Source organism: Calonectris borealis, chromosome 21, assembly GCF_964195595.1.
Source record: "Calonectris borealis chromosome 21, bCalBor7.hap1.2, whole genome shotgun sequence".
NCBI lineage: Eukaryota > Metazoa > Chordata > Aves > Procellariiformes > Procellariidae > Calonectris > Calonectris borealis.
The window spans coordinates 5,629,472-5,652,089 of record NC_134332.1 but is presented as its reverse complement, the minus strand read 5'-3'; the positions used below and the strand labels follow the sequence as shown (position 1 = coordinate 5,652,089).

The 22,618-nt window shown below is 60.8% G+C and overlaps 1 protein-coding gene across 2 annotated transcripts; it reads left to right on the top strand.

Annotated features, from left to right (window-relative positions):
- The first annotated feature begins 43 nt into the window (after positions 1-43).
- Positions 44-22,582, top strand: STXBP1 (syntaxin binding protein 1). Of its 2 annotated transcripts, XM_075170461.1 has the most exons (20): positions 49-297; positions 11,670-11,719; positions 11,885-11,966; positions 12,725-12,801; positions 13,021-13,099; positions 13,434-13,537; positions 14,353-14,501; positions 14,898-14,982; positions 15,159-15,289; positions 15,704-15,811; positions 15,928-15,988; positions 16,467-16,532; positions 16,703-16,783; positions 16,907-17,045; positions 17,256-17,365; positions 17,544-17,645; positions 18,907-18,992; positions 19,304-19,458; positions 20,403-20,526; positions 21,721-22,582. In XM_075170461.1, the coding sequence occupies exons 1-19, from the start codon at positions 261-263 to the stop codon at positions 20,510-20,512; spliced, it is 1,812 nt and encodes a 603-aa protein (XP_075026562.1). In that variant the 5' UTR covers positions 49-260; the 3' UTR covers positions 20,513-20,526; positions 21,721-22,582. The 2 variants fall into 2 exon arrangements, with proteins under 2 accessions (XP_075026564.1, XP_075026562.1); XM_075170463.1 differs by lacking the exon at positions 20,403-20,526 and having other exon boundaries at positions 44-297.
- Positions 22,583-22,618: the final 36 nt, after the last annotated feature.

Sequence of the window (22,618 nt, the reverse complement as noted above, 5' to 3'; positions counted from 1 at the left end):
GAGTGACGCGCGTCCCGCCCCCCCGCCGGCCCTCCCCTCCGCGCAGTCAGCTGAGCCCCGCCGCGGCCGCCGGAGCCCGCTGCCCCCCCCCCCGCCCGCCCCGGCCCAGCCCGTTCTCCCCCCCCTTCCCTCCCTCCGCATCCTTGCGCCGCCCGGCGCTGCGCCCGCCACCCGCAGCCTCGCCCGGCTGTGTGTACGCGTGTGCCCCCCCCCCCCCAACATCCTTCCCCGGCAGCTGCGGACCCCCCCGGCACGGAGACATGGCCCCCATCGGACTCAAGGCTGTGGTGGGAGAAAGTAAGATCCGCGTCCGGCCGCGCTACTTGCGCACCCCGCGTTGGGGTGGGGGGGGGTGTGTGGGTGTGTGTGTGTGAAACTGAGCAGGCTTCGGCTCCCCTTTTCCACGGGTGGGAGGATGCTGCGGATGCGCAATACGGACCCTCGGGGCGGCATCAGCGCCCGGCGCGGGGCGGGGGGGGACACGACACGGGACACCCCCCTGGGGCAGCCGGCAGAACGTGGGGGCAAGCCAGCGCGGTGGGCTGGGGGGGTGTCGGTGTTGCTGTGTCCCTCCGGGTTTTATTTATTTAACTGGGGGGGGGGGGGGGGCGTTGAGGCTGTTGGGATTTTTCTGCAGTGCTGAGGGGGGGTGGTGGAAAACGGAGCGGGGGGGTAAAGAGGGAAGCGAGAGGCGCTCGAGTCTTCCCCCGCCCCCCCCCCGCCTCTGGCTCCGAAATGGCCGAGGGGCGATCGCCCCATCCGAGCATTACCGGGAAAGCCCAGTCGCCCCCCCCCCATCGGGGGGGTCTGGGCCCGGGGAGGGGGGGCCGGGAGGGGGGCACAGGGATGTCCGGCTGTGCAGAATTCCTCCCCCCCCGCCCCGCCGCGGTGCCAGGCCGAGCGCCTCTCGGCTTTGTCTGCAGCAAATCCCGCTTTCATGGTGATTTTTTAATTTTCCTGGACGTGACTTCTCTTCCCTGATCTCGGGGAGGCTGTGCCCCCCGACCCTCCAACACCCCCCCACCTCGGGGTCGCGATCCGCCCTGCTATTTTTGGCCGCCGAGCTGCGGGGTGGGGGGGGAGGGAGCAGCCCCGGGTTTGCTTCCTCCTTCCCCGGCTGTTGCAAGATGATATTTTCAACGTCTTGATGGCGGGGGGGTGTGCGTGTGTGTGTGTGTCTCCAAAACCCCCGAGGCTGGGGGGGGTGTGTGTGTGACGGCTCCCTTCCCCGTAGCAAAATTAAAGCGAAAAACTCCGCATTAAAAAAAAATAACTAAATCAAGAGCAGAAACGGCAGGAACCGGTGGAAACTTCCCCCGGGCTCCCCGCAGCCATGAAAAGCCTTTCTCGTCCCTCCCCGCTCCTCTTGCATGATTTATTTCCGTGGCATCGTGGCCAGCCGGGGCCGGGTCGCCTTTTATTATTTTTTTTTAGGGGGTGTGCAATCTTGGGGAGGGGGTTGTGTGTACGTGGGTGAAATCCCCGCGGGTGGGGAGGCTCCGGCAGCCGCCGAGCTGTGCAGCTAAGCCCTCCCGCGCAGGCTGCAGATGGTGCGGCCGGGGCTGGTGGTGTGATCGGGTGGGTGGTGATGTGAGGCGGGGGGGGGGGGGATATCCCCCCGGATTGATGTCCCTGCTTTGTTCCCAGTCGTCACCTGCCCCCGGGATGGGGGGCTGCGCCATACCTGCGGTCCCCCCCCCCCCACGCTGGGTGCCCTGGGGTGCTGCATTGGGGGTTAGAGCCCAGCCAGCTGCAAAATGAAAGGGAAAAGGCAGGGAAATGCCCCGTTGTTTCTCTGCTGCAGGATCAGCTTTGGGGAGGGGGAAGGTTGGCTCTTGTGCTTTGCTGGATTTTCTTTTGGGGGGGGCGTGGGGAAGGCTGGACCAGCCGCCCACGCACCCCCAGGCAGGGCCCCATCCAGCTCATCCAATGCCCTCGCTAAAGAGGGGACAGAGACCAGCGCCACTGCGCGTCCCTTATTTTCATTCATTGTCTGTGCGCTGAAATAGGCTGGGAGAGAGCACACACACACAGACACACACACACAGAGGTTCAGGGCAGCATCGTGGAAATCTGGCTCAATCCTTCCCTTTAGGGTTTAGTAACAAACTGCTCTGTTCTTCCCTGAAAAATATTATTCCAGACTGAAAATGATAACTGGTAGCCAGGCATCAGTCCTATAGCAGGGTTATCAGGGAAGCGTGGGTGTCTGGAAGGAGAAAGCAGGATTTGTGCAGGCAAAATGCTGCATAGGAGCGAGGGCCAGGGCCCCCGGAGGAGCACCCTGCGGGGTCCAGCCCTCCCCTCCCACCCTGAGGTGGGGTGTTCCTCAGGGTGCCACGGGAAGCTCCTGGTCTTGGTGGGTCAGTTCCTGCTTTGAGGTGCTGTTTTCAGCTGGAGCTGCTCTCCCGGAGTTAGGACCAGTCTGCAGGGTACCCAGATCCTTCCCTGGGCACCAATGCGGCTAGCACAAGATTTCCCTGGCTCTCCCTCACTGCGCCAGCCTGCTCTCGGGCAGGGATTCCCCCGAGGTTTACCTGCAGGAGAAGATGCTTGCTTATAAGGAGCAAGAGGTCCAAGCCTGGGGCTGACCCTGGGGCAGGGTATCTCTGCTGGGCTCCCTCCCAAGGAGGGAAGGAAGGAAGGATGGTGCCGCGTTGCCATGGCTCGCTCCGGCAGGCCCCCCCTCCGGAGCTGCATTCTGCCCTGGCTTCCCTCCAGACCCGGATTATTCTTCTGACCAGCTGGTGCCATAACAAGACGGGTTTTGGAGGCCCCTGGAGAGGTGGGAGGAGGTGGGCAGGGGGACGAGGTGGGTTAGTGTTGCAGGAGATGGGCAGAACCGGATTGTCACCCCCCAGAGCCGTGGGGTGCGTGCTGGGGGGGCTGTCCCTGCACCTCCCCGCAGTATCCAGCAGCGATGGCTGCATCCCTCCAGGACTCATTGGCCGGGGTCGGAGCTGAGTGCACTTGGCCCCATAGGTGATGCCTGAGGACCAGGTCCTCCTGGTGTGTCTTCTGCTCTTTCTGTGGCCACCTCCCAGGGAACCCCACTGGAGAACCAGTCGCTTTGCTCTGGTGCTGGTTAGAAAAAATCTCACCCAAGTGTGGGAGCTGGTCTCACCTCCGAGGACACCCATCCCCAAATCTTCATCTAACCCCCCACCACATGGACATTCCTCCCATCCCCTCTTGCCCCAGGGCCTCCTTGGATCTTCTCAGGGCAGCCTGCCTGAGCTTCCCCTGCCCAGCCTGGACCCCACTCTCCTGCAGCACCCTGCAGTGGGGAGGAGGAGGAGGCTGGGTTTACTTCATTGAACCATCACCAGCGAGGCAAGATGGGCTGTGCTGCAGGGCTGACACCTGTGCAGTGCCTGCCACCACAGCGGGCTGGTGCAAGACGGAGGTGGTACTGGTGCTGGATCTGGAAACCCCTGGAGTCCTTCACCTGCAAGAGGAGAGATACCTCTCCGAGGGCTTCCTTTTGCTCACGTTGCTGTCACGGACAGATGGAAGAAACAGAGCAGCCCCGGGATAAGGGAACGTCCTGCTCCCTTCCAGAGACAGCAAGAAAACACCTTTCCCCCAGGACACCAGCCGATCCTCCCGCAGAGCATCCTTGCCTATACAGCCTCCCGCAGAGCTGACCTGTGCGCGGGTCCCTGCCTGCCAGAGCCACACCGAGGAGCCCCACGATTAAATCCTGCCTGGACGAGGTCTGATGGGCCCGCAGCACCCATCCACAGCACTCACTGCTGTACCGTGTCACTCAGTGTCCCCATCTGTACCCTCTCGAGGGTCCACCCCTGCCTGGCCCGCGCAGGGACGTGATGACTCAGGGACCGGGGCTCATGCCGAGCTGCACCTCTGGGGACAGGGAGGAGGCACGGGCAGGGCTGCCGGCCCGCGGCCAGCCTCGGGGCACAGCCAGGGGCCCCGGGGACCTGCTGCCAGGTTGCTGGTGCATGACTCACCCAGGCTGCTCCGGGCACCTCACCGCTCCCACCCCCTCTTGGCTGGGGGCACAGGGAGACTTCGGGGGCCAGATGCTGCCCGTTGAGGATGCTCCGAGCCCATCTCGGGGCCCTGGGTACGAGGCTTGTGTGCTGCCCCGGGGCCAGGTCTGGCAAGGTCTGTGCCAAGCAGAGGAGGAACAGGAGGCAGCGAAGGGCCAGTGGGAACGTTGCAGGGATGCACGTCGCATCCTGCTCCCCGCATGGGGGCAGAGCCTCCAGCCCCGCCATCATCTCGGTGTGCTGGCCAAGTGGCTGGGTGAGGAGGAGAGGGTCTCTGCACCCCATCCCCCACGAGTGGGAGCAGACCCGAAAGCCAGTCGCTTCCTGGGCAGCCCACCCTCCTGATCCTCTTCTCTGGGGAGTCCCGAGGGCGATGCGGGGCTGCCTGCCCGATGTGTGGGTACAGGAACAGGCGCTTGGCAAAGCCTCTGCTGGGGCCTTTAGCATTTGCCCTCTTGGGATCCTGTCGCCAGGATCTGTCTCGCCTCCAACATCGGCTCTAAGTTGGAAAAGCTTGAAAAAAAATGTGCAGAATTCAGGGCTTACCTTCACACACATTGCAGAGCACTTTCAGTCTCCAAACCGCAGGCTACACCAGTGGCTGAGAAATACTTGCTTGTACGTGATGATGGAAGGTTACCAAGAATGACAAACCTCACTTTGGCAGCTCTACATCCACCCACCGGTGTCTGCATGTGCAAGAAGGTTGAAAAAGCCACCGACGTAGAGGGCTTAGACTCTTTCCCTCTTAAAAAAAAAAAAGAAAATTAAGGTCTGGGTCTAATTCCCCTGCACCTCTCAGGAAAAATATCCCAGGAGGGATTCCCTCCCTCTTTCCACAAAATCAACACATTTAAAAAGAGAATCATCATCACATGGCTTTTAGTTGCACACTGAGAAGCAAATGCTGCGTCCGCCAACTTGCTTTGTGGGAAGGAACTTGACTCTTGTGTTTTGGAGAGTGCAAAAATAGATCAAGCTGAAGGTGCATTAATTTATGGGCTTCCGCATTGCCCATGTACACACACAAACACATGAATGTGTACACGCACAGGTTGACACGGGTGCTATAGGGTCATTTATGGAGCCCATCAGATGGTTTGACATTGTGCCACTGAGGGAGCAGCAAAGACCACTTGGAGTTGGACCAGCTCAGCCACACATCAGCTGCCCTCCAGCCTGTCCCTGGTGTCCATGTGGGCACAGGAGACCAGCCCAGCCTGGATTCCCACCGAGCTGAGCCTGAAGAGCCCCAATTTGTTAGTGTTTTGCTCCCTCTTGGTTCAAGGCAGAGAAGAAGCAGCTCAGAAAGTCATGGCTGCACATGTAGGAGAGCGTGACTTACCCCTGGGAGAGGGTCACCTCAGCTCTGGGATGCTGTGACACCCTGTGCATGCCATCCTGCTGCAGGAAAGCTCTTGGCTCCTCTTGGCACTGAAGCACCGCCAACATTGGCTACACCAACAGCACCTACAGCCGCCGCCAGCCAGGTACAGCGTCTCTGCTGGGGATGGAAACACCTGGTGAAAGAAGACAAACGTTAGTGAAGGGTGATGCCTTCAAAAGGGATCTGACGTGGTCTGTGGCCCATTGACTCTACCCAAATGGAGAAGCTCTGCTCAACTCCCAGATCCTTGTGCAGACCCGAGGAAACTGTGCCGGGAGTGATACCGCAGTGAAAGTCCTTGGGAATTTTACCCCGTCTCTTTAGTCAATGAGAGCGACTCGGGGGTGTGATCATGCGTTTCATTTCCCTTATTTCCTTTTGGGTGTGTTATTCAATTTCTAAAGTGTTCAAGACCTCCAGGTCTCTGTCCTCCTTCTCTCTAGGCTATGCGGGTTTCCCATGGCTTTGGCCGGCAGGTATAAATATGTACATCCTTCATGAGAGCAGTGCAAATAGGAAAAGGAGGAATTAATCACAGGTTACTACGATTACCGTGACTAATCCTTGAAGCTAGAGCCCCAGCAGCAAAGCAGTGCTGCGCGGCTCCCCAAAGTAGCACAAATACTGCTCGGCGTGGCTTCGACACGTGGCGTGTTTCACCAGCGGCCGTGAGGGAGACGTGCGGTGCTGCTCTGGATGTGAAAATATCAAAGTTCATCTCATCCAGGGTTGGGGAGGAAAGGATGAAGCTGGGCCTGGGCAGTTCTGCCCATGCAGGATGTATTGCAGCTGGACGGCTCCTGGGCTACACCACCAGCAGGTTCCTACATGAGGAACGTGTCCTCCAGAAAGGCTGAGGTCTTCCAGGTGGGCACCAGAAATAATCCAGTGAGAAAAATAGATCAGGACACAGACTGCTGGAGGGGAGATGTTTGAGACTTGCTTGGTTTATGGACACGGTGGTCTCCAGACTCAAATCATCCCTGAGATGGCTCTTAGCCACACTGAAGGACATCAGCTAGGCTTTCCCTCCTGTAAATGAAGTTATTCTCTATGTCCTGAATGGGGTTGGTGGCCTTCCTGCTATCCTCTGGTCCATGAAGCCTATTTTATTGGGGACTGCCTAGAGATCCCCAGCCGAGGATGTTCAGAGGTAGATACGTGCTCCACTACATTCAAACGTGGTTGTATCTATGTAACATTCACACTGTCTAAGCAAATTAGTTAATGAACCAGCAAAAAAGCAGTTGCCAAGCCAACCCAAAGCCAAGCATGTTCATCTTGGAGATGCAGCGTGACAGCCTTTTAAGAGAAGTGGGTCTTGAGCAAACCTCACCGTGGATTTCTGTGACCCAGCTCTCAAGAGCTGTTCTGGGAATTTGGATCCCAAAACGGAGGACGCCTGAGGAGAGTGAACGGACTGAGCCCTGCCGGTGACAGGGAAAAGCCCGCGGTCAGGACCACTCGTCTCCTGTAGGACCTCGGGCAATTCCTACAGCCTGTTGCCCATCAATAAAGCAACTCCATCTTCCCTTACCACATCAGGCCAAGGTGTGCAGACCATGAGGTCCTGGGACGTGGCAGCAAAGGAGCATTTCTGAGCAGCAGGAGTTTGGCCTCCTGCATTGCTCCAGGAGGGAAGGGCTTGGCCATCGCTGCTGGCACAGGCCAGGCTTGGGTCAGTGCTAGAGCAGAAATATCCCCTGGCTGCAGCATCCCTCACCTGTCCTGGTGCTCCATGGTGGGGTGGTGGCCAGGACAAGGTTTTGCCGCTTCCACCGACCGGTGGAGGTCAGGGCTGCTCGTTAGGTTTCAGGCTCTTTCTGAAGCAGGATGACAGGCTTGGGGCATCCCAAAATGAGTTTGTCTCAGCTCAGGCTGTGCTTGGTCATGGCTTTGTTGGTGTGGGCACAAGCGATGGCAGGGTTGGTCCCTCTTCCCCCAGAACCAGTTGGAGACACGGAGCTGGTTGCTTTTGCCGTGAGCGAGCGAGGCAAGGCAGGCTTGGAGAAAAGCTGCCCGGCCAGCTCGGTGTAAATAATGCAAGCTAAGCCTCTTGGAGTGATGTATGGGCTCGAGTCCTACTAGGCCACCGTGTCACCAGCTTCTGGCCCTGCTTGAAAATGATGCAGTGGGTCATTTTCATGTCACGCGTCACCCCGAGAACAAGCCTAACTGCAGGTGTTGGGCTGGGGGAGGTGGTTGCTCTCAAGCATGTTATCTGCACGATTGCACTTTTAGGGCCATATTACTCAAGAGCACTGGAGGTTCTCCATGTCTGGGTGAGATGTGCTTCCTTGTCCATAGGCACTGATGTTGTCTCTACCTTGGAGGATAAGTCCAGAGCTGTCTGTGCTGTCTGTTCTTGGTAGAAATTGTGATTAAAATTCTTCCAGCCTGAAGGAAACACATGCAACGTGGTAGGTCCAGAGAAGTGTTGAAGACGCTGGATGAGAGATGCGTGCACATTTTTTCCCCTGAAACCTGGTTTATCTCCAAGATGAAAAGCTTGGCTGTGAGCATCACCAACTGACGTTACAGCCCAAAAGCTCTGGCTGGCCAGACCATTTGGGGACATTGACGGCAACATCTGACCTGCTAATGCAGGGATGTGAGAGCACCGCTTCCCGCGAGGTGTCCAGGCTTGACTTGAGGACCTCAGGGAACAGAGGAGCTGCTGTTTCCCCCGGGAGTGTTTTGCTGATCTTATAACTGAGTGTAGAATTGGCTTAAGGATGCCTTCCCTGCCATTGCTCGTCCTGGGTAGCTCATATGTGCTGGCATCCCTTCTCCTGGTTAGACCTGCCCTCACCAGAGAGGCTGCTTAGAAATTGCCCTGCTCTGAGGATGGGTCCGGGTGTCTTTTCAACTCTGGCCTTGGCCAAGCCTTCGGTCTTGCAGCCCCAGCTCCACCGTTAGCAGCTACATTATCCAGAACAGCCCCAGGGAGCAGCTGTACTCTTGGACTGTACCTTTTGACCTCACAATTCCCACATCTTCCCCCTTTCCATGCCAGCTCTGGCCCCCTGCAGCGTTTAGCGTTGCCCTCTTGGTCCACCCAAGCGCTAACAGACCGCTCTTCCCTAACCTGGGGGTTTAATGGTTGTTGCAAGGACACCAGGGAGGTGCAGGTCATGGCCACATGTCTTCCAAACAGGACACTGTAATCTCAAGCTTTTGCTCGGGTTTGTGTCTAATGCCCTCCCACGCTTTGCCAGGGCTCCAGAGCCTCTTTGGAGGATGCTCTGTGGATCTGCCCCTTTCCCGACCCTGCCCAGGGTCTGGGCTGGCTCTTCGGTGGAAGAGGAGACCTGGAGACTACTTAACTTTGCAGCCAGATCTGACCCATGGTCAAGGCAGGAGAGGACATCGGTTTAGGGAAGGGCTGTGTCTGCCTGCAGCCCCAGCACGGGGCTGGCCCCTGGTGCCAATGGGGCCCCATCTCTGACCAGGCGATGGACGCCCCAAAACCACAAAGCTCAGATAATCGCCCTCGGAGGTGCCCCATTTCCACCTGGGAGACCCATCGTGGTGCCAGGGTCAGGCCGGGGGACGTGACCGCGCTGTTTGCAGTGGGAGGTGCACGGCCTGGCAGATCTCCCCCCCCATCGCACACATCCAGCTCCCCCCCCATCGCACACATCCAGCTCAACACACACGAAAGAGAGAGAGTGTTCCCACAAAGCCAGGCGCTGAAGACGAAATGTCCCCTGCAGCGACTGCCACAGCGAGGACAAGCTCAGGGGTAGCCGAGGCAGCTCTTTGGGGAGCCCTTTTCGGGCTCCCCTGCCCCGGGCCCCCCCTTGCCGCAGCAAACAGAAGGTGCCGGGAGCACCGCGCCAGCCGAGCTGCGGGAGCCTTTGCACCGCCAGCACCTTCCCCTGTGCCCCAGGACGCTCGTTCCCAGCCTCCTTCCTTCCTTCCCCTCCCAGCCTTGGAGCAAAGCGGTATTTTCATCGCAGGGGCAGGATTTCTTTCTGGCTGCTCACAAACCTTGACCCCTTCCCGGCCGGTATCGCCGCCCGGCACGTGGTGCACCGCCACGGTCCCCCGTGCCTTGCTCCCTGTCGTTTGCGATTGAGGTGGTTGGTGTGGGATGGAGGGTTCGTGCGTGCTGCCTTGTAAACAGCACCGTTATTCCTGGATCCTTGCTCCGGGGAAGGAGCCAAAGGTGAGTAATGAAAAGAAGAGGAGGGATGCGCTGGCATCCCTCCTTCCCGGCCCCGCTCCTGCGCCAGCGAAGGACCAGGACCGGGGACACGGAGGCAGCCCTCGCCGCTGGCCCCTGCCCAGGGTGGAGGACAATTCTCAGTTCACTTTTTTGCTGCGTGGGTGACCTGAATTCGGGTGAGCAGCACACATGGGTGCAGGCAGCAGGTTTTCCCCCCCCAGCAGTGTCCAGCTCAGGGCTACAGACCATCTGTATCCAGTTACCCTCCATCCCCGCTTCCCCCGGCCCTGCACCCCCTTTACTGACAGAGAGGCAAAGGGATGTGACCAAGGGCAGGCAGGACCCCGAGTTCATGGCCAGCACCTGGGGCTGCCCCCCCATTCTGGGGCTCCCCCAAGGCAGATGTCGCTGGGAAGGAGATGGACGTGCAGCGGTAGGAATGGTTGCCTCCAAGTTTTACAGCAGGACAGACAGAGCAGCGATGCTCACAGGCTCCCAGTATATCCCTGCTGGCACCAGTCCCCACCCCAGTGCCGTGGCTCCGAGCCCCGCGGGCAGCCCGGGAGGTGTTACAGCCTCACTCAGCCCATGAAATCACCACGGGGTGTTTGGATGGTAGCACGGTGAATGAGCCCAGCAGCATGGGGAAACCACGGGGAGCATCACCCCGGGGGGCCAGGGCCGAGCCGAGCCTGGCAGGGCCCCTCTGCTCCCCCGGTGAGGGTGCTCCATGTGGCACAGGGCGGCTGCGAGGCCCCGGCTGGCTCCGAGCCGCTCGTGCCCATGCAAATCACAAGCAGGGATGGGGGCTGGGAAGATGGGGTGTTTTTGCCCAAATTCAGCATCACCCAAAAGCAGGCGTTTCTAGGGCTGGGTGCTCCCAGGGCAGTCCCCTCTGCATCATATGTCCCTCAAGCCTTATTCTAAAAAAGGGGCGAATTTAGGCCCCAAACTGCCCCATATAAACTCAAATCGAACTTTACCCGGGGGACCCGCACCCTTGGGATCACTCCCACAGGGGAAGGGTCCCAAGGCTGAGGCTGGCAGGGTGACACCCTCACACCTCGCGTGTTTTCTAATTTAGAAACATTTCTTAATTGGATTTTAATTGGGCATTTCCATCCCTCTCCCTGGGACCAGAGTGTCAGAGCAAAACCCTCCAGGGGAGAAAGCCAGGGAAAGCACCGTGCGGAGGACATGGCGCAGCCGCCCACGGACGCAGACTCTTTCCCTCGGGCTCAGCCGGGCAGTTCCCAGGCGTGTCCCTGCTCTGCGAGGGGTGATGGTCCATACACCAGGGTAAAAAGGGGACCTTCAGGGTTTTGGGGGCACCTCATGTCCCCCAACACAGATGTTTTGGCAGCACATCTGGCAGGAGGGCAAGTACTTATTCTGGCAAGGCTTGAAACGCCCTTCCTGCAACCCAGCCCCAAAGGGTGACGTCCCCGTCCCACTGCTGGGGCCACCTCCTGGCATGGCCTTAACCTGCACCCCACGGGGAGCAGCCCCGCAGGCTGGCCCAGGGCAGAAGCAGGGTGTCTGTGCCTGGGACTATGGGTGCAGGGTGGCCCCAGCCCCGAGGAGTCCCTGGGGCGCAGGGGGACCCATGGGTGCTGCCATCCCAGCCGGTTGCGTAAACCCAGCAGCCGCGGGAGGCGAAATGAGATTGCGGGGGATTACAAGGAACAGGCTCAGGCCGCTTGATTCTTGTTTCTAAAAGGAGCTCTTAAGCCGCTGTTGTTTTCTCGGCGCTTCAGATTAGGGCCGAGACATGTGGGGTGGCCCCCAGGGTCCCCAGAGGGACCCCCCGACCCTCCACCAGCCCTTGGCTCCCCACCAGCTCCGTCTGTTAGTGCCAAGCACGAGAGAAAAACAGGGGGTGACCGTCCCTGCCTGGGTACCCCAAAACCACCCCCCATCTCCTCCCCTTGTCCCCAGGAAAGGCACTGGGGGAGCAGGGCTCGCCGTGGCCCCACACACGGGTGGGGGGTTTGGTGCCCCCGGCGCAGACCCTGCTGCTGCCGACAGGCCCTGGGGTTCTACGGGGGGGAGTTGGGGTGCTCACCGCCCCCACCCTGCGCTCCCTCTCTTGCAGAGATTATGCACGATGTGATCCGGAAAGTGAAGAAGAAGGGCGAGTGGAAGGTGAGTGCCAAACCCCGGGGGGGGCCAGGAGAGGAGGAGGAGGAGAAGGGTGGGGAGGAAGAAGCAGGGAAGGGAGTAGGTGTGGGCAGGGAGCCCCCAAGGGTGGGGAAGGGGTGGGGAAGGGCAGTTCCCTGGCTGCCCCCAGCTGACAGCCCCTCTCCCCAGGTACTGGTGGTGGATCAGCTCAGCATGCGCATGCTCTCCTCCTGCTGCAAGATGACCGACATCATGACGGAGGGCATAACGAGTGAGTATCGGGTCCCAGCCATCTCTCGCAAACCTCATTGTAGAAAGGGCAAAACCTCCCTCTGTACCGGGGGACCCACAAAGGCATCTCCAGGCTGGCACAAGCCAGCCGAGGCGGCGGCACGGCCCCCACCCAGCCCCATCCCACTTGGGATGGAGACACGCTACCTCCCATTGCCCGTGGACGACTGTCTTGGTGCCAGGCTGATATTTCACAGCCTCCCTCCTTGCCTGCTGGGGTTGGAGCAGCCTGAACACCTTGTCTCCTGGCAGTATCTCAGTCCGAGGAGGAAACCAGGTGTTATTTTATGTCAGCCCTATAAATAGCTCCCTGCAGCACTCGGAAAGGAGAAGGAAACTCCAGGCCGTGTATCGGGAGGTGTTTGGGGCAGTGGGGGTTTGCCCCAGCCTGGGTACCACCAGAGCATCACCCCTGGGCGATCCCCTCCAGCGGAGGGATGCGAGAATAAACCAAGACGACAGCAGCATGGGAGCACGCAGACAAATCCACCACCCCCCCGGGACCTTGCCAGGCACCCACGCACGCAGCCCCAGCGGGCACTGGGGGGCTGGGATGGGGTGGGGACGGCCCCGGCCCCAGCTCCCGGGTGGGCAGGGGCGAGTGGCTGGGGACATTTTGGACACGGAGGGGTTGGCAGGGCTGGTCCTGTGCTACCATGGGATATCCAACAATCCCGCGTAGCCGAGTGCCCCTGCCCGCACCGGTCCCTGCCATGGCCCCTGTTTTTCCGCCCCCAGTCGTGGAAGACATCAACAAGCGCCGGGAGCCGCTGCCCAGCCTGGAGGCCGTCTATCTCATCACCCCCTCTGAGAAGGTGAATACGCGGTGCAGGGGCACGGCCCTTGGCTGGGGGGAGGCAGAGGGGTGCCCACCCTGGGATGGCATCTTGGCTCCAGCGAGGCCAACAGTGCCGCTGGGGCGGTGGAGCAGAGGTGCAGAGCTTCCCCCGTGCCAGGAGGTCACCCTGGGTGACCCTGCCGAGATGCCTGCGGTGCCACCCTCCCCGTCCCAACTGGTCCCTTCTCTCTTGCAGTCCATCCACTCCCTCATCAGCGACTTCAAGGATCCCCCCACCTCCAAGTACAGAGCTGCCCACGTCTTCTTCACTGACTGTGAGTACCCGGGGGTCGCAGCTCCCACCCCATTGCCCGGGCACCCCAGACCTCCAGCTCCCCACTGGCACCTCCTGGGCAAGAGAGAAGGAGAAAGAGCAAACCGTGGGGTGACAGCCCCATCCTGCCCATGGCACTGGGCGGCTGCAAGTGCAGACGGGAGCTTTCCATCACCTGCTCCCAAAGGTGCCACAGGCAGCCAGCCCCGCTCCAAGAAAAAAACAGAGGGGAGGGAAAGTCCCTGTCACCAAAACGCATGTAAGCAAGCGGGGATGGAGGGATGCTGAGTGCTACCCTCCTCCTCCTCCTCCTCCTCCTCTTCCCCCCCTTGCAGCCTGCCCCGACGCCCTCTTCAACGAGCTGGTGAAATCCCGCGCTGCCAAGGTCATCAAAACCCTGACGGAGATCAACATTGCCTTCCTCCCCTCCGAGTCCCAGGTGAGGCTGGGCTGGGGACCGTCCCCGCTGGGGTGGTCCAGGGGATGGGACAGCTGGGGGATGCTCTGGGTCCTTCTCCAGCCCATCAGGGTTTGTGTAACAGCCTCGCACCCCTCTCCGCTGGCCGGTTCCTCCTCCCTGTCTCCTTCGATTACTTCTCGGGGCTGATCTGCTGTGGGGGATTTAGCGGGCGCCGCACCTTGGCCCCGTGCCGGCAGCCACATTGGCCAGCTCTGCACCCAGCCAAGGGCACCGGGGAGCCGGCCCCGGCTGGCCCCGTGCTGTCCCCCTGCCGGGGACATGGGGACAAGGAAGGACAGATGGTGCTGGACCCGCTTGGTGCCATTAACGCTTCAAGCTTCAGCATTTCTGGGGAGACAGACAGGCGGAAGATGACCTCTTGGCATCTCCACGCGCAGCCAAATTGGCTTCTAGTCTTTATCGGGGGCATGGCCGGGGAGCAGCCTGTCCCCACTCGTCCCCAGGTCCCTGGTTCCCTGCCTGCGAGCAAGTGACTGCTGTGGGCAGGGGGTCTCCTGCCTCCTCTGCTCACCGTGGGGGCTACGCGTGGGTAGGGACCGTGCCGTGGAGCCGGTGCTGGGGAAGGCATCAGGGTCCTGAGCTGGCAGCCGAAAGCCCAAGGGATGCCCTGAGCATCACTGAGCTCCAGCTGCCTGGTCCCAGGCTCGGCTGGGGACCTTCGTCTGGGGTTAAAACTGGTTTCCAAACCCAGCGGGGTGTCCCGCGGGGCTGCTCTCCTCCGGACATCGCCCGCAGCGCATCCCCTCTAACCTCCCTCCCGCTGCCCCTCCCAGGTTTACTCCCTGGATTCAGCCGACTCCTTCCAAAGCTTTTACAGCCCCCACAAGGCCCAGATGAAGAACCCGATCCTGGAGCGCCTGGCAGAGCAGATCGCCACGCTGTGCGCCACGCTGAAGGAGTACCCGGCCGTGCGGTACAGGGGGTAAGGGCAGCGCGGTCTGCACCCCCCCGGGGACCTGCCCTCTGCCCCGGCAGCGCGGCGGAGCTGGGGCCGTGCTGAGCATGGGGCATGGATGAGGCCGTGCTGTGTCCGGTGCTGGTGAGGGCGTGGGGTTGGAGGAGATGGTGGGATGGACAGACACAGTGTAAAAACAGGTTGACTTGAAGATGCTCTGGAGAGTGGGGGGGGTTGGGACCCTAAAATCCAAGTGACAGCTAAGCAAAGCAGAGCACCCCAAGGAGACGGGGGAATAGGCAACAAAACCTGCTCAGGTCCCTCCTCTCCCATGAGCCAAGGACGTTGCACAGAGAAACCAGCAGCTCCTCCCCATGGGGCCAGCCGCCCCGGGGAGCTGACCTCTCCTCCTGCCTCCTCCAGGGATTACAAGGACAACGCCATGCTGGCGCAGCTCATCCAGGACAAGCTGGACGCCTACAAGGCTGATGACCCCACCATGGGCGAGGTGAGCAGGGACGGTGCTCGGGTGATGCTTCATTTCTAAAGTCTTGCTCGAGCTCTGCCACGCGACAGTCGCAGACCCCGAGTGGGGACCCTGAAATGGCTCCGGCTTCTCCCGACCGCCCGCGGGGCTGGAGGAGCCCCCAGCCCCGCTGCTGACGGCTCCCCCCGGCTCTGCAGGGTCCGGACAAGGCTCGCTCCCAGCTCCTCATCCTGGACCGTGGCTTCGACCCTGCTTCCCCGGTGCTGCACGAGCTGACCTTCCAGGCGATGAGCTACGACCTGCTGCCCATCGAGAACGACGTCTACAAGTGAGTGCGGCGCTGCCGTCCCCGCAACCCCCATGGCCCCCACGAGTCCAGCCCTTGAGCGGGAGTTGGAAGCTCAGCCATGAAGCCTGAGCTTCAGCATCCCTCCAACCATCACAAATCGTTGGTTTGGGAGAAACCATTCTTGCCTGCAGTTTGGCAGCGATGGGCAGGATTGATGCAAAAGGGGCTTTTCGAGCCTTCAACCCTTGGCCCCTTCCCAAAATTTAGCAGTTGAAGGGGTACAAGAAGGCGAGACGTGAAACTGAGTTGAAATAACGTCACCCTGCTGCTGGCAGAGCCAAGAAGAGGCCCCATGTCCCCCCATCTCCCCGCACCTCCCTAGAGCCCAGGCACCGAGGGGACCGTGTGCCCCCCAGCCCCGTCCCTGCCGTGACATCCCCGTCCTCTTCCCAGGTATGAGACGAGCGGCATCGGGGAAGCCCGGATTAAGGAGGTTCTTCTGGATGAGGATGACGACCTGTGGGTCACCTTGCGCCACAAACACATCGCCGAGGTGTCCCAGTGAGTGTCCCTGCGGGCGGTTTGCCAGCTGGGTGGGACGTCGGCTTGGCATTGCCACCCACCCCGCTGTTAGGGTCCCCTCCCCACTGACAGCTGTGTCCTTCTCCTCTCCCCAGGGAGGTGACCCGGTCCCTGAAGGAGTTTTCTTCAAGCAAGAGGATGAACACAGGCGATAAGGTGACCTGACTGTGCCCACCGAGCTGGGGACGGGCACTCGGGGGGCTCAGCCACAGGCTGGCACATGGCAGAGTCTCCTGGGGGACACCTGATGGGGACCTCTGCAAAGGGCCAAGGGTGCTCAGGTCCCTGGTGGGAAGAGATGACTGTGGGGTGCCAGCCCTATGCCTGGGGCTGGGGAAACAGGGTGCCTTGGGAGAGCACCATGCCACGGGGGGTTGGTTTGCCCCCAGCGTGGGGTCTGTGCCCATCCCATAGCGCATGGGGGTCCCGGAGGAAGGTCCTGGGGGGATTTCTCCCCCGGCACTCCAGTTTGCAGACCCCCTCCCTGCCCCTCAGCCGGCAGTGTCACGGCAGGCGTCACCAAACCCCCACGAGGGGCTCACATGGGGACAGAAGTCCTTGGCAGGGTCATCCCCTCTCTGCTCATGGTCCCTAAGTCCCCGAGGGTGAGTGACCATGTCCCCTTCCCTCGCAGACCACCATGAGAGACCTGTCCCAGATGCTGAAGAAGATGCCGCAGTACCAGAAGGAGCTCAGCAAGGTAGGAGGAGGGAGGGAGATGTCTGTGCAGAGCAGCTGGCGTTGAGCCCACCCAGGGAGCGGGCGATGGGTCCCCGGCCATGGGCAGGGGCTGAGGACACGGTGGTGGCACGGGGACCTTTGGCTGCTGCCAGCACCGCAGTGGTGACTGCGCTGCTTGTGTCTCCCCAGTACTCGACCCACCTGCACCTGGCCGAGGACTGCATGAAGCACTACCAGGGCACGGTGGACAAGCTCTGCAGAGTCGAACAGGTACCAGCTCCCCCAGCCCCACATCCCCTCCCCACATCCCCATGGGGACAACCAAGGCTGGCAGCTCCTGCCCCACAGCTCAGCACTGAGCCGTGGGGTGATGAGTACGTGTGTTCTCTGCAGGACTTGGCCATGGGCACTGATGCTGAAGGCGAGAAGATCAAGGACCCCATGAGGGCCATCGTCCCCATCCTGCTGGATGGGAATGTCAGCACCTATGACAAGATCCGCATTATCTTGCTCTACATCTTCCTGAAGAATGGTGAGGAGGACACCTGGGCAGGGGTGGGCAAGATGTACGGGCAGCTCTGGGTGGCAAACAGCTCAGGGTTTGGCCAAGATAAGCCAGATGGAAAAGCTCAGCCCTGTCTCCCTGACCACCACCAGGCCAGGTGTCCTAAGGTGACAACGGAGGGTGTCCCCACCGGGAGGCATTTCTCGGGAGGACACCATCTCCCTGTTGCATTTCCAGGTATCACCGAGGAGAACCTGAACAAGCTGATCCAGCACGCTCAGATCCCAGCAGAGGACAGCGAGATCATCACCAACATGGCCCACCTCGGGGTGCCCATCATCACAGACGTGAGTGTCCACCTCCTGCTCCCCGCAGCCCTCCTTGCTCCTCGGGACGACCGTGGCACCCGCTCTGCTGTGGGAATTGCGTTCCCTCCCGGGTTGCCCCCAGCACCCCTCCGGGGTGGCCCCGATCCCACCACCGGAGCCCCATGTCTCAGGGTGCCTCTCTGCTCTTTCTGCCCAGTCCACCCTGCGCCGCCGGAGCAAGCCGGAGCGGAAGGAGCGGATCAGCGAGCAGACCTACCAGCTCTCCCGATGGACCCCCGTAATTAAGGACATCATGGAGGTGAGCCAGCAAGGACAGGGACGGGGGACGGAGCAGGGACCTGGGACGGAGCAGGGACCTCAGCACTACCCGGGAAGGGACCTGCAGAGAGCTGGCTGCTTCCAGCCCAAACCCTGACACCTCTCCCCGACACGTGCCCTCCAATGGCAACAAGGTTGGGATGTTTGGGGAGGCTTTCCTGGCCCCCACGTGCACGCTGGCCCCAGGTGGGATGCACGGCATCCTTGCAATACAAAATGCAATAACAAACTGGTTGCTCCTTGTGCCGCACCGTGTGCCACCACGGGCACGGCTGGGTGGCCTCGTCGCAGCATTACCCATGTCCCAGCCGAGCCGGGGGTCGGGCATGGCACCGTTCACCCCTGCCCGCAGGCACAGCCGTGCCTGTACCCACGGGAGTTACCGCACGAGCTCTACGCTCGGGCAGCACTGGGCAGAACCAAAAAGTGATTTTTTCTGGCCGCTGCCTTCCTCCCAACCCGCTCCCTCCCAGCCACCCCTCGAATCGGAGCAACCTCCCAGGGCTTGCCCAGAGCTGGGGGATCCCAGGCACCAAAACTGCTCCCTAACACATTTCCCACCTGCTCAGACAGACAGACAGACCCTGGAGCCACATTTTGGGGAGGGGGATATCACTGCAGTTCAGTGCCACCCCTGCTCCCAGGCACCGATGACAAGCAGAGCCACAGCTCCCTCTGTTTCTAAAAGCACGCAGCTCTCACCTTCTTCTACCACAGCCCATACAAAACCTCCGGGGGCAGCTTCATGCCCAGAGCACCCCTAACCCTCACCCCCAGGACCAGAGGGGACCACGCAGGGCAACAACATCTCACTGCCAGCATTAACCCTCCACCACTGATGAAAGCAAGAGCAGGCCCTTACCTCAGGGTACAGGTGTGAAGCCTCCAGCTCAGCTCATGCACCTGAGCTGCTCAGGAGATGATCTTTTTTTAGCCAGCCCCCCCCTTACCCTACCTCCACAGCCACCCCCGAGCTCAGGGCGAGCCCCTCACCCCGTACCCCGTGCTGCAGCCCCCCTGCGCTACCCCTGCCCCACAGCAGCCAAGCACCACCCTCCTCCCCCTAAGCGCACCCTATTACAGGAACACAGCCAAATTGTTCCAAAAAGTAAGGCTATGCAAATATATGCAAATGAATCCTGACCCAGTTGGGCCAATCCTCCTGGGCACAGAGGGGCTTTGGAGCCAGGGACTGTGTCCGGCTCCTCGCTGACCTCTGGCCTGGGGCTCTCTGCCCGCAGGACGCCATCGATGACAAGCTGGACACCAAGCACTACCCGTACATCTCCACCCGCTCCTCCGCCTCCTTCAGCACCACTGCCGTCAGGTGGGTCCCCCGCGCCCCCCCACCCTCCCCCTATACATTGGCACGTATATCACCATTAGCATCCATCCCTCACCTGCCCGGAGGGGCCGTATCCCATCAGCAGGTCTGTGAGGTGCTCTGCCATCATTCAGGCATTCCATGCCTCAGTTTCCCTACCTTTAACAGCGAGCAGCGCTCGTGGCTGGAAAGCTTTACCTGCTCTAGCAGCAATTTGGAAGCTAATTAATCTATGATTTAATTCAAATGTGAACTCAAAGCACAGTTCGTTGCCTCCTGCCCATCCTTCATCCCTCTCCTCTCCCTCTCTCTAGTGCCCGCTATGGCCACTGGCACAAGAACAAGGCCCCCGGCGAGTACCGAAGCGGCCCCCGCCTCATCATCTTCATCCTGGGCGGCGTCAGCATGAACGAGATGCGCTGCGCCTACGAGGTGACGCAAGCCAGCGGCAAGTGGGAAGTGCTAATAGGTGAGTGGGAGCCGGGGCCGGACCCTGCGCCCCGTCGCGCTGGCTGCTCATCCCACGCTCCCTCCGCCATCCCGCAAATTCTCGGCTCCAGATGATTACGGGAGCTGGAACTCTGCGGAAAGGTCTTCTCCTGCTACCCGGTGTCACCCCTGTGTCCCCCCTTCCCCAGGTACAAGCTACATCCCTCCACCCACCCCTGGTTTTGCTCCCATTTTTCCTCTCCCTGGCTGGTTTTGGTCAAGCAGAGCTGGGTGAAGGGGAAGGGAGTTTTACACCTTGAATTGCTCCTGTCGCACCCGTGTTGCACGCTCGTCCTCAGGAGAAAAAACGAAATAGAGAGGCGTGCAACAGGAGCTGCATTTTCCTGTTGCGCACACGCTGCGTGTCCTGTTGCACACGCAACGCGTGTGCAACAGGACACGCAGCGTGTGCGCAACAGGACATGCATTGCGTGCTCAGGCTCAGCACCCCGGCTGTGCTCCCGAAGGAGCTGGGTCAGGCGTGGAGGACATGGTGGAAGCCAGTTGTTAGCAAGGAGCTTTTAGGTCCCCTAAAATTCCTCCCCCCAAGGGAAGCACAGCTGGATACACATCTTGTAGGGCAGGGGCAGGAGCCCCTCACCATCTCATCTGGTCCCTGGATTCTCTCCTGGGGCACCTGGTAGAGCCTCTTGCCGGCATCTCATCTGCTCCTGGTATTCCCCTGGGAGCAGCAGCCCCCCCTCCATCACCTCTCGCAGCCCCCGGCCGTGGCCCCCGGCCACCGGACCCACCACCCAGCTCCATCCCACCTCTCGCCCATCTCATCCCGCGTCTCTCCGGGGACCATCCCCTGCATGCGCCTACGATGCTCCGGGTGGCAACCGCGTCCTTCCTCACCCCGAAAAATGATGTGGGGGTGGGGGGTCTTGGCGCAGCCGTCAGCCCCGCTCTGTTCTCCCGCAGGTTCTACTCACATTCTCACTCCCACCAAATTTCTCATGGACCTGAGGCACCCCGACTTCAGGGACTCTACTAGGGTATCATTTGAGGATCAGGCTCCAGCAATGGAGTGAGCCAAAGAAACCAAGTAAAGGCAGCTTACTAATGAAAAAGAAACTCTTCCTCCCCGAAGGGTTTTCTTTGATTCTTCCGTTCCTCCTTTCTTTAATTATTATTTTGGGTTTTGTTTCCGTTTGGTTCGCCGATAAGAAAATGCTTGCAGTTCCTCCTACCAGGTGGAAAAGCATCCAGCGCCGCTCCATCATCCTTCTGCCATGTCTCTCGGCCAGACCTGGCTGGCTCCTTCATGCCATGAGTTCCCTCTCGGAGGGGCCGGGGGCTGCGAGTCGGGGTCCTACGGGGACGGAGCACCCCGGGATGCTGCCCGCGGCTGGAGCGGGGCCGGGGGAGAGCGGGCAGCAGCGGGCACGCGGGGCGGACCCCAGCGCTTGTCCCGGCTCTGGCTCCTCTCGTCCCCCGTGATGAAGGCTGGGCGCTGCCGTCACCCCCCCAGCTCCAGGGTGCTGAAATCCCGAGTCGATGGGAAAGTTCACGTTTGCTCTTGGTGCCCTTGGACAGGCAGGAGCCCCCCGACGTTGCAGACCCCCAAACCCCGCGTAGGGGTTTAACTGCCAGCGGTTTTGCCGGTGGGACCCGTGGTGGCATCCCCCGAGCCGCTGCCGCGCAGAGCCAGGCTGGCACGGCGGCGTGGGGAGCTGCCGCCGGCACCGGGGAAGCACCGAGGCCGAGCCCGGCTCTCGGAGCAAGGGGCAGCAGAAGGCGAGAGCCCTTTTCCTCCTCCCCTCCCAGCCGTTCCCTCCCAACCACCCCTGGGACCCAGCGATGCTCCGGGAAGAGCCTGGGGACCTGCGGAAGGTCCCTCCTTGCCCGGCCGCTGCCTGCTGCCTGCCCGCACCTCCCGCCCCCTGCACCCCGCTGCCTTTTTGCTGCATCCCCAACGGGTGCGGGAGCGATCCCACCGGCCACGATCCCGCTGCACGGGCACCTCCCGGCCCCCCCCGCCCCCCATCCCGCCCAGCTCCATGCATCTCCTTCATTTCTCCTTTTCCGTTCCTTTCCCGTTATCCTCACCCCACACATCCCCCCCCCATAGATGTACATTTTCTCGCAAGCATTTCCACCGGCGCGCGGGGCCGTCGCCGCCAGGTAAGGCCTCGCCGGGGGGGACCGGGGGACAGCGGGGCCGGCGGCTGGGGCGCAAAGGGGGGATCCCAAAGCCATCACTGATGCTGCCCCCCCCCCCCCTTCTCTGCCCCCGCAGGGTCCACGCACATCCTCACTCCACAGAAACTGCTGGACACGCTGAAGAAACTCAATAAAACAGAGGAAGAAAGCAGCAGTTAAAAGGAAACGCCGCCACCGACTCGATGCCGAATTCACCTTCCCGCCGGCGCCCGGCCCGGGGTGCGATCCTGCACCCAGCCCCCACCCCGGCCCGGCCCAGCTTTCTCTCTTGTTCTTGTGTTTAACCCCCCCCCCGTCCCCTCCCACCGCCTTCCCCATCTCATTTTATCCACAGGGAGGGGACAACAGCCGAAAAAAAATATATTAAGAAAACCCATGCATTGTGTTTAAAAGAGGAAAAGAAAAAAAAAAAAAAAATCTCTATATTTGTAGCTGCAGCTATCAGGAGCACCCATCTGCCCGTTGCTAGCGAATGACGACAACAAAAAAAAAAAAAAAAAAAACCCCTTTTTCCAAAAGTTTCGCTCCTCGTTGGGGCCCTGTGTGGACGGACGGACGGACGGACGGACGGACCACCATCGCTCCAGCCTCTGCTCAGGCAGGCGCCGCGGGCTGGGCTCGGCTCTCGCGTCGCTGCTGGCTCTCGCCCGGGGGGTCCCCGCCGCCGTCTCCTGTCCCTTGTCTTTTCGGGGTGGTGGGTGCTCCCGCCAGATGTGCACGCCAACATCTGGCACACGGGGTTTTGGGGGGGGGGTGCACCTGGGATGCTTCACGCTGCGGCAAATCCCATGTGAAAAGGGACCAAAATGGTCAAAACCTGGAGGCTGGGCCCGTTGGCTTGCATGGCCGCTCCCTTGCCCTGCTGCAGCCCGGCCTCCCCCTGCTCCGGGTATTCCTTAAAATGCATATATATATATAAAAAAAATAAAAATTTAATTTATATATATATATCTCTCTCTCTCCATCCATCCCCA